General features: G+C 43.9%; 1 protein-coding gene across 1 annotated transcript in view; it reads right to left on the bottom strand.

The window, feature by feature from the left end:
* The window catches only part of ERMAP (erythroblast membrane associated protein (Scianna blood group)), a 69,493-nt gene that overhangs the window by 2,260 nt on the left and 56,190 nt on the right, over positions 1–11,043 (bottom strand). Inside the window, exons 4-11 of the mRNA XM_049875533.1 lie at positions 10,483–10,821; positions 7,650–7,766; positions 6,877–6,909; positions 4,504–4,536; positions 1,422–1,442; positions 991–1,011; positions 875–901; positions 754–780 (exon numbers count right to left, since the gene is read on the bottom strand). Coding sequence (XP_049731490.1) covers positions 754–780; positions 875–901; positions 991–1,011; positions 1,422–1,442; positions 4,504–4,536; positions 6,877–6,909; positions 7,650–7,766; positions 10,483–10,821 — 618 coding nt within the window. The remainder of the gene's footprint in view (positions 1–753; positions 781–874; positions 902–990; positions 1,012–1,421; positions 1,443–4,503; positions 4,537–6,876; positions 6,910–7,649; positions 7,767–10,482; positions 10,822–11,043) is intronic.

Raw genomic sequence — 11,043 nt, 5'->3', positions numbered from 1 at the left:
TGGGAATAAATTGAAAGAGAAAGGTATAAGTCTTTTAGAATAAAACAAAAAACCTTTATGTTGTCTACATTGTCGGGGCATCTGCCTATCCCATTCCCTTCTTCCCTGAGAGTCCCACACCCCTGCCCCCAAGAAAACTGGTCTATAGAGAAAGAAGAGTGTGGCAGGTATGTAAAATGAGGCAGAAGCAGAGTGGTTGCTTATCCAATTGGAGGATAGCAAAGCTTTCTTAAACACAAAAGTATGGAAGAGACCACACAGAAAAAGATGAATAAATTTGACTACATAAACATTTCATGCATCCAAAAAAAAAAAAACTATAAGGAAATTAAAATACAAACGGAAAACCACCAAAATTATTTGTGACAAATATGGTGACAAGTTAAAATACCTTATATGAAAAGAGCCTTCACAAATAAAAAAAAGTGGCAGAATGGGACAAGAAGCAGACAATTCACAAAAAAGAAATACAAATAACCAACCCACTTAAGAAAAATCTCAAAAACCAAATCATAGAAAAACCATGAGAAAATTAAAGCAAACATATTTATCAGTAAAGGGGAGCCTTTCTAAATTTAAATGTGTCCCCCCAAAAAATCACAAAGGGAAATGGGTATACAAATCAAACCCATTGCCTCAGATTTGATAAAAGAAAAAAAAAATCAAACTCTACCTTCCAAAGGCACATAGTACTAATTAAGGCTACAGATCCTTAAGGAGGACGGACTCTGAGATGCTGTTCGTGTAACTTACCGAAGTGCAGCTGGGCCCTTCTCCAGCCTGAAAGACAGAAAAGGGGATGTGTGTTAAAGTTCTGGAGAAATCAAAAACTCCCAGACGGTGGAGGTCAAGCATGGGGTAAAAGTCATCTTACCTGCATTTGCTGCAGCTCTTTTCAGCTCTATATAAAAGAAGAAACAAGGGGATAAGCTATCACAGGACATACGGAGGTAAGCTGATATGGAAGTTATAAGAACACGGAAAACTTACTCAGTTCACTCCGGAGTTTCTCTAAAGAATAAAAACAGTTTGACAAATCAGAATGTAGGCTTCTACATTCCCATAATGTCACAGTCCCACCCCAGCCATCTCAGCGCAGACCTCACTAGCAATGCCATACAACGGGAAGTCCCCATAACAGCATTCAGAACAGCAATGCCTCTAGTAGGCTGTGGGTCCCCAGATACTGCAGAGGGTCAGCAAATTCCTCTGTGAGCCAGTCCTTGACTGCAGACTGAATAAATAATACATCTCACACATAGAGGTAATGACCACATGAAGGTACTCATATATAGATGTTGTGGGAATGAAGTACGTTTGCCATCTCCCTTCTGCCCCAGGGAGTGAAACTGAGACACTTATCCTGAAGCAAAGATTCCAGCAGAAGGAGGTCTGTGCCATTGATGAGGAGCAGAACTTACTGAGGGCTTTGTGGAGCCTTCCTGAAAAAACAGAGAGAGGTGTGAGCAAGGAGATCCTGCTGCTTTATCGCTGGGGCCTCGAAGGCTCATCATTCCATCCCACTGAGGAAAGATATGGAAAGGATAATGACACACTGTCTGTCCTTATCCAATCACATCTCCCAGAGGTCAGATCTTGGGCATCCCATGGTGCTAACGACACTTTGCTGATGATCCTGGCTGCCCAGGAGTTTGATTCCTCCTTCCTCTTCCCTTCCTTTTTGTCTGTCTGGTTTCATTTCTCGTTCTCTGCATGGGCGTGTTTCTGAATGTTTGTCACTGTGTGGACATGAGCCTGCATCTTGCTGCACTTTTATAATTGCTGGTTAGTTTATGTTGTTGTTGGATGCCATCAAGTTGATCCCAACTCATAGCAACCCCATAGGGTTTTCTAGGCTATAATCTTCACGGAAGCAGATTGCCAAGTCTTTTCTCCCATGGAGCAGCTGGTGGGTTTGGACCTCAGACCTTTCAGTTAGCAGCACATTTGACCACTGTGCCACAAGGGCTCCTACAGTTAGTTTATAATCTATAGTTATTCAATCATAATGATTATTGTTGTTAATAATAATGTTTAAAACCAAACCTACTGTCATTGAGTCCATTCTGACTCATAGCGACCCTACTGGACACAGTAGAAGGGTCCCATAGGGTTTCCAAGGCTGTGAACCCTTACAGAAGCAGGCTGCCACAGCTTTCTCCCTCAGAGCGGCTGGTGGGTTCCAACCACCAACCTGTTGGTTGGCTGCTGAGCACCTTAACCACTGCACCACCGGGGCTCCTTATACTAATGGTTACCATGTATCAGACATTTACTCCTGCAGGCACTGTGCAAGGTATCTGTAAATACTATTCTGAGTTTCTCCAACCTCTTCTCCTAAGAATAAACAATGAGAATGGACATTTTGGGGGGCCGGAGGGGATGGAATCTAGAGGGCATGGTATTGCCACCCAGAGTAAACACAGACTTCCTTTTAAGTTTGTCTTATCTTAAAAGTCATGAATACTTTGAATTCTTCTCCATAACTACTATTGTTTGCTTTCATATAGAAATAATATTAAATGACAACTTTTTTCCCAAAATATTTTTAAGTAAAATCTTTACTGTAAGAAAATGTGCCATCTTTTCTGTATATCCTGGTACGCCTGGCAGAAGCACAAATTTTAATAAAAGCTTTCAAACCTGGAGTGAGAGGGGAGGTTCATATCTGAGGTATACCGCTGGCTAAAGACCTAGCACTGACTCCTTGGCCCAGGTTTATTAATCTCTACATGAATTCCCCTGAAGTCCTGTGTTAAGGTTCACAATTCGGAGATTCTAAAACATTTGGGGATGTAGGAGTATGCTTCAGGGGAGTAGCCGTGGCTTCTCAGGTTTTTCCCTAGCATTGGCCCTGCCGGAGAAATAAAGTTAAACATTTGATTCCACTTCCAGACCCTGTGCTAAGGCTTTATCGTGGCTGGGCCTGTGTTAGGCATTTGGCATTGGGGAAATGAAGTTAAATATGATACAGCCCCTAAGGGACTTACGGTTCATTTTTTAACCTGAAACTTCACCTCACTGACAAAACTAATAGCTGCATTTATTGTGTACTGTTCTTATGATGGGAGCCCTGGTGGCACGGTGGTGAAGAGCTCAGCTGCTAACCAAAAGGTCAGCAGTTCGAATCCACCAGCCACTCCTTGAAACCCTATAGGGCAGTTCTACTCTGTCCTACAGGATCCATATGAGTAGGAATCAACTCGACTGCAACAAGTTTGGTTTGATTTTGGATTCTTGTAATGACCTAGGCACCGAATCCTGTCATATTTATAGAGGGAGAGTCTGAGACTCAGAGGAATGTGGAAATTTGCCCAAGATCATCCAGCTAGCAATGGCCAAGGAGGCAGGATTCAAACTCAAGTGTGTCTGACTTCTGAGTCACAGGCCCTCACCACTATATCACACTACTTCCTCCCACTCTGGGATGGAACAACCATCGTGTCCTGTGGGTGCACACCCCACACATTCACAAGCTTGGAAAAGATGTAAGGGAGGAAGAGGGGAGATGCCAAAATCACCCAGAGCCATATCTAAGCCAATGACTTGTCTTCCCAGCTACACTTCAGAGACAGAGCCCCTGCCTGCTTCTTTGTGCCCCTGGTGTCTAATGTTGTACCCCCAGTGGCCTGGTGTAAACATTTAATTAATGATGATGAAATGCGAATAAGGGAAAGGAGCTCTCTATGTTCCAGGCACTGTGATAGGAGTTTTTTAAAGGTTTTCTCATTTAATATTCAAAAACGATCATGTGAAGAGATTTATAATCCCTATTTTACAGATAAGGAAACTGAGGCTCAGAGAGGCAAATGGACTTCCTCCAACCTAGTAAGTGGCACACCAATGATCTGAGCCAGGTGTTGTTGAATCCAGAACCTGTGCTCTTTCCATTGTACCACACCACTTCTCTCAATGCAAAGGTCTTGTGGATCCATGCGATTCTCATGCATCCTACACCATAATATCAATACATTTTGGGGGAGTATATGGACCTTCTTTTTATGGACCTTCTTTTTAGATAATTGGTGGAAAGGCTGATGAAGGAAACTGGTGATAATCCAGAGCTACAAATTTTGATCCTGGGCGTCCCTACTCCCTCTGCCAGTAATCCCACAGCCTTTTCACATTGGAAACTAAATTCCATTAAAATTAATGCTTTTTGTCATTAGTTGCTGTTGAGTCAGTTCTGACTTATGGCAACCCTATGTGTGCAGAGTGGAACCGCTCCAAAGGGTTTTCAAGGCTGTGACCTTTTGGAAGCAGATCACCAGGCCTATCTTCCAAGGCACCTTTGGGTATGTTCATACCTCCAACCTTTCAGCTAGTAGTTAGGCGATTAGCTGTTTGTGCCACCAGGAACTACCAATATTGATGGAGGATATATATACACATATATGTACACACACACATAATGTATGTGTAATAATAGGCTGTCAGCATTTATGTAGAAGGAGAAAAAATATGTCATTTGTTCACTATCCCTTACTCTGTGTAGGTAATTACCTTTTTCTTCTGCATGATCTGAGAGAAGATTTTCTAGAGGAAGGAAAGGAAAAGAAAATGAGATCCCGAGCCAGTACCTTGAGAGTCCCTCATTCCTACTGATTCTACCTGCTCTTGAACTTGTCCACCTCTGTTTATCTCTGCCTCCACCTCCCTGATCCAGGCTCTGGTCATCCCACATCTGGATGACAGAAATACCATCCCAAATTGTCCCCCACATCCTCTCTTGTTCCCTCTGGTCTCCTCCCAACATTGAAACCAGAGAGGGTTTCTCAGAGTACAATTCTGATCAGGATATCCCTGGTCAATGCTTTACTACTGCTCTTAGGATGAAGGCTAAAATCCGTAGCAAGATTGACGAGGCCTCACATGGTCTAAAACCAGTTGCTAAAGGGTTGATCCCAACTCGTGGTAGCCCCATGTGTGTCAGAGAAGAACTGTGATCCACAGAGATTTCGATGGCTGGTTTTTCAGAAGTAAATTGCCAGGCCTTTCCTCCAAGGTGTCTCTGGGTTGACTTGAACCTCCAACCTTTCAGTTAGCAGCTGAGGGTATTAACCCTTTGCACCATGCAGGGACTCACACGGTCTAGCCTCTGCCTAACTCCCAGCCTTACCTTTCCCCTCACTTTTGTACCTTTTCAACTGCCCAAATGAGCATTGCTCTCTCTGGACTGCATTTGTTTACTAAAGCTTTTCTTTCTGCTGTGGATGGCTTTCTGTTCCCTCTTCACATCACTCATGCCTGCCCATTCTTCACATCAAAGCCACTTCCTCTTGGTCCCTCAAACTTGGTTGGTTCTTCCTGATCATAGTCTTGATAGCACTGTGGACTTTCTCTTGTGGCATTTATCACAGTTGCAGTTTTACATTTATTTGTGTAGTTATTTAATTTTTTGAATTGTATTCTAGATGAAGGTTTACAGAACAAACTAGCTTCTCATTAAACACTTAGAGAACATATTGTTTTACGACATTGGTTACCAACCAAATGACATGTCAGCACTCTACCTTGGGTTCCTTATTACCAGGTTTTCTGTCCCCTTTTGCCTTCTAGTCCTTGCCCCTGGGCTTGTGTGCCCCTTTAGTCTCATTTAGTTTTATAGGCCTGTCTAATCTTTGGTTGAAGGGCAAAGCTCAGGAGTGACTTCATTACTGAGTTAAAAGGGTGTCTGGGGGCCGTACACTTGAGGTTTCTCCAGTTTCTGTCAGGCTAGTAAGCCTGGTCTTTTTTTGTGAGCTAGAATTTTGTTCTACATTTTTTCCCAGCTCTGTCTGTGACCCTCTATTGTAATCCCTGTCAGAATAGTCGGTGGTGGTAGCAGGGTACCATCAAGTTGTGCTGGACTCAGCCTGGTGGAGGTTGTGGTGGTTGTGATCAATTAGTCCTTTGAACTAATCTTTCACTTGTCTTTAGCTTTCTTCATTATTCCTTGCTCCTGATGGGGTGAGACCAGTGGAGTATCTTAGATGGCTGCTCACAGGCTTTTAAGACCCCAGGCGCTACTCACCAAAGTAGAATGTAGAACATTTTCTTTATAAACTATGTTATGCCAATTAAGCTAGATGTTCCACAAGCTCATGGTCCCCACAGCTCTTAGCCCAGTAATTTGGTCCCTCAGGGAGTTTGAATGTGTCTGTGAAGCTTCTATAACCTTGCCTTGTACAAGTTGTGCTGGTTTCCCCAGTATTGTGCACTATCTTACCCTTCACCAAAACTACCACTTATCTATTGTCTATTTAGTATTTTTCCCTCCCTCATAACCATCAAAAATAGTTTCTTTTTATATATAAACCTTTTCATGAGTTTTTATAGTAGTGGTCTCATACAATATTTGTCCTTTTGTGATTGACTTATTTCACTTAGCATAATGCCCTCCAGGTTCACCCACATTGTACGATGCTTCGGAGATTCATCATTGTTTTTTATTGTTGCGTAGTACTGCATTGCGTGTACAGTTATTTGATTTTTAAATACCTCCCTGACAAGACTGAAAGCTCCAAGTGGGCAAAGATTATCTACTGTGACTCACCATTGTCTCCTCAGCACTTCATGTGATCCCAGGCATTCAGTAGGCAGTTATCAATTATTTTTTTAATGAATACGAGCTTTTCTCACATTAGACCTACACAACTCCCACAGAATAAGGCCAAGCAGTGAGCTCACAGACAAAAAATAATCACTAGGCATTCTGGCAGGGAAGCTATTACAAGAGCAAGAAAGCGAAACTGGAAGCAACATATTTAAACTCCCATCTCCACCATCAAAGACAACAGAGGCTGGAATTTTCAGGTTCGGAATTTAGATCGGTGGCACTGGGGGTACAAAATGAACAAAACAGAGAAATATTCCCACCCAGGCCAGGACACTTACCTACCTCCATCGCCTGTTCATAAAGAAGCTTCTCTAGAAGGGACAGAGAGAGATAGATGTCAGCTCAGCTTAAGAAAAGGCTTTTTTCTCTAGGCAAAGGTCTCCAGTGATGTCCCAAGTTGCATGAATAGGACTTTGCTCCTTGTCACTGTGAGTATGTGACTATTTGAAAGGATTACCAGTCACCAATTGCTATAGAGTTGATTCTGACTCATGGCCACCCCATGTGTTTCAGAGTAGAACTGTGCTCCATAGGGTTTTCATGGTTCTGACCTTTTGGAAGCAGATTCCCAGGCCTTTATTCCAAGCTGTCTCTGGGTAGATTTGAACCACCAGTCTTTCAGTAAATAGCTGAGTGCTTAACCATGTTTTTTACCCAGGGACTCCTTTGAAAGGATTAGGGGGTCTTCAAACTGTCAGAGAGGAGTGTTGGATTATGTGACTTTCAAGGTCCTTTCCAATCTTGAGATTGTGTGAAATTTGAATATCTTTATGAGGTTTTTATCCAATTGATGTAATTGGATTTCTTAATCTATTAGATGACAGGCATGATAGGAAGTATTATTTTCTCATTTCTCAAAGGATCAAAACTCAATGCTCTGCTCAGTTTCTTTAATTCCCTCTTCAGTGTGAATGACCAGTACATGGCTCTGCCAGTTTTCTCCCAGCCAGCTTGCAGAGTATCATGTCTACCTCTACTTCCTTCCTGGCTTCTCCCAGAGAAGCCACAGCCCCACCATTGGCCAGCCTGGGCTCTCTCACCACTTCATTACCTTTTGATCTTCTTTGCTTCCAGATGAGGAAGATACCTGCTATGAAGAGAAGCCCCAGGACAGGTAGCATCACAGCAAGAGCCACTGTGGGAGAGGAGATCCTCCCTGGAGATGGAGCTGAAACAGAAACCATCAATGACCACCCTTAGGGAAGTGTCTGAGAGTTTTCTCTCATGCCCAGGGTCCCACCTCAGATAACAGATGGCTCAGGCATGTCTCAACTATTTTCATTGCATCTAGGGAGAAACCTTTGGCCAAGATTGGTGAGGGTCTTCCCTTCTCTCAGTAACTCAAACCCTGGATGACCAGGGATAACTAAAAATAAGCAATATGGTCTTCTCTCAGGAATGGTTTAGATGGTCTTGCTTGGAGACAGTGAGCTAAACTCGGCTTCTCAACCACAACCTTGTCCTGCCCTATAATTCAATGGAAAAATAGTCCAGAGCCTCCCGAGAACTGGAGGTGCTCTCCTCAGAAAACACCTACAGCCTTCTCACAAGCACCCCTGACTTCATCTTTGTCCTGGAGTAGCAGTCAGCAACCTCTTTGCCCTGAGCACTATCAACAGGGGCAAAGTAATTTCTATGGTGCTACAGCAGCTGGGCTAAGGCCCAGGCAGGAGGGAAAAGAGAAAGGAAGGAAGCAATAGATAACGGGGGAAAAGAAAGAAAAAGAACAGAAGAGGGACTATGACAAGTGGTTATGAGCATAAGCTGAGTGTGAGTCCCAGCTCAAAACTGTGTGGCCCTGGGCAAGAGACCAAGCCTCTCTGAGCCTGGTTTGCCTCATCTGTAAAATAAGGATGATGGTCATGCATGTCCCATTGGGTTGTTGGCAGATTTAAAGAAATCAGGCATGTAAAGCACTTAGTACTTAGTGAGGGGCAGTGGTAGTGTAAAAGAAGAGGGAAGAAGACAGAGAGAGACAAGGACAGGATTAGGAGAGGTCCATGACCCCTTCCCTCTGGCCCCTAGACCACAGTCTTTCTTGGCTCTAAAACCACCCTTCTCTGTGATACGGCTACATCTTTCAAGGGTCTCTAAAAATTCATATCCTTTGCCCATTCGTCCCAACAAATTCTAAGGAAACAATCAGAATCACTTACCCAAGTATGTGCAAAGATGTTCATTGCACCATTAGATACAATGTGAGGAAAAACGGAAACCATCCAGATGTCCAGAAATAAGGCTTTGATTAATTTCTCATGCTATAGCCACACAGTGAAATACTATGCAGCCCTTAAAAATCATGTTGCAGAGAATGACTTAAGGACAATGGCAAAAAATGTTCATGGTGTCGTAAGTGGAGGAAAAAAAAAGGCACAGGAATACATATATGTAAACATATACACATTCAGAGATGCATATATATATGAAAGTCTTGAAGGAAAAGCACCAAAATATTAACAGTAGTTCTCTCTCATTTCTGGGATCGTAGGCTATTTTTTATTTTCTTTAAAATTTTCTATATTTTTTTAAGTTTTCTACAATAAACTTGTATGAATTAAAAAATTTTTAAAATCCTAAAAGTTATTTATTTTATAAAGTTTGTACTAGGGTAGGATTTTTCTCTGTAACTACCCGGTGCTTCAAACCTGATTTCTATTGTCACTTTTACCTGCAATGACCATGACCGCCTTCTTCTCTAGACCAAGGGCGGAGTTGTGGATGATGCAGAACACATTCCCCAGAGTGCTGTCCCTCACTCTGCTGGACACCATTGTTTGGAAGAGTCCAGCTTCATCCAGGTCATGGACCTCCGACAGGGATGGAAGCACTGTGCCTTGAGGGTCTCTCCACTCGGCAGAGGGCTTTGGGAACCATCCCACGGATCTGCACACTACTTTAATCCAACCAGCATCATAGCCCTCCACGTGGATGTCAGGATCAGAACCTAATACTGAAGAGGAGAGACTGCCTGACTGAGCCAGCCCAGAAATAGACTGACAGGGCCTTGTCAAGGGGCCTGGTTCCAGCCTGAGCCCTCTTCTTCCTCCCACAGCTTCCTCTGGTGAGCAGGGAAAACTATTAATGGAACTTTAACAAGTCCTCCCAGTAGGATAAGACAGTCTCTAGCTTCATCCTAATACCTTTCAAAATTCATCCATCATAGTTACTGCAACACATGATTCAGGTTCCTTTGGGAAACTCAATCCCCTTTTAAAGATTCTCCGCCACCCCCCACCCCCGCCCCAGCATGACTCCATGTTTGGAAAGAGTTTGTCTACCAACCACTGTGCATTTTAAACTAATTGATTCACCCCCTCTTTTGGGGGGTACAGTTATAAATTATGACCAAAAAGAGAGTCAGCATGTGTCCATGGGGAGCTGGTATCATTGTGGGAAAATGCAAAGACATGACTCTTTTGAGGCAGGTGCCTGAAGTGTTAAAAAAATATTGAAGGTAGTTTCAGAAACTGTAACTTGTACTATTAAGCGCTCAGGAGCCCCAGCCCAGGACCTGTTAGAAGTAGATCTTTGTTACAGCTCGGGATTCTGGCCCTCGAGGTCATTTCCTTACAGCCATGGCTATGAGTTCCCAGAGAATGGAGCAATGAAAGATGAACTAGAGATGGAAGAGCCACTGGTTGGGCCACCAAGCTGTAAAGGCCACTAGTTGTTTTTCATTGTATTCAACCAGCAGTGTGTTCCATAGTCCAGGTTCCTTCCTCATCAGAAATACCTGGCCCAGGGTCACAGCTGAGCCATCAGGGCAAGTTGAAACTGTGAATTGCAGATGAAAGAAAATTCTACATGTAGAGGGACAAAGTGGGTTCTGACTAAGCTCATTCCATTGCTGCAAATGACCTCGGGCACCTCAAACCCATCCTAACCTGCAACCTGCAGGGTGACGCTGCCCTCTTTACTCAGATTGCCGATCTGGATTTGACAGCGGTACTGCCCTTGGTCCTCAAGCCGGACATTGAGGATCTTCAGAGTGACATTTCCCTCTTGGGTGTCTCTCACCAGCACCGTCCTCCCCTTGTATTCTGGCATCTGACCGTCATCCCAGTCTTTCCCACTCCGGAACACATGAACAGCCTGGGAGAGCTGGGGGTGTGGGGACCGCAGCCACCTCACCTCCGTGGGCTCCATGCTTGGCCAGAGGGGGAGGGGGCAGGGCAGCTCGGCTGTGCCCCCTAGCGGGACCAGGTGGAACTTTCTGGCATCCCCTGTGAAGAGTGGACAAAAGAGACAAGACCATTTGGGAGGGATGAAAGAGACCCAACTTGGGAGGGGGGGAGGAAGGGGATGAGGAAGGGGATGCTTCAGGGGAAGAACAGAGTTCAGGAAGGGCGTTGGAAAGGGCTTGGGGAAGAAGAGAATCCAAGAAGAAATAAGGCCTCAGGCCAGATCTCCTAATTCTTCTGACCCCATCATCAGGTGTCTCAGAC

This window comes from Elephas maximus, chromosome 3 (assembly GCF_024166365.1).
Source record: "Elephas maximus indicus isolate mEleMax1 chromosome 3, mEleMax1 primary haplotype, whole genome shotgun sequence".
In the NCBI taxonomy this organism is placed as follows: Eukaryota; Metazoa; Chordata; class Mammalia; order Proboscidea; family Elephantidae; genus Elephas; species Elephas maximus.
This window is presented reverse-complemented; position numbering and strand designations above follow the sequence as displayed.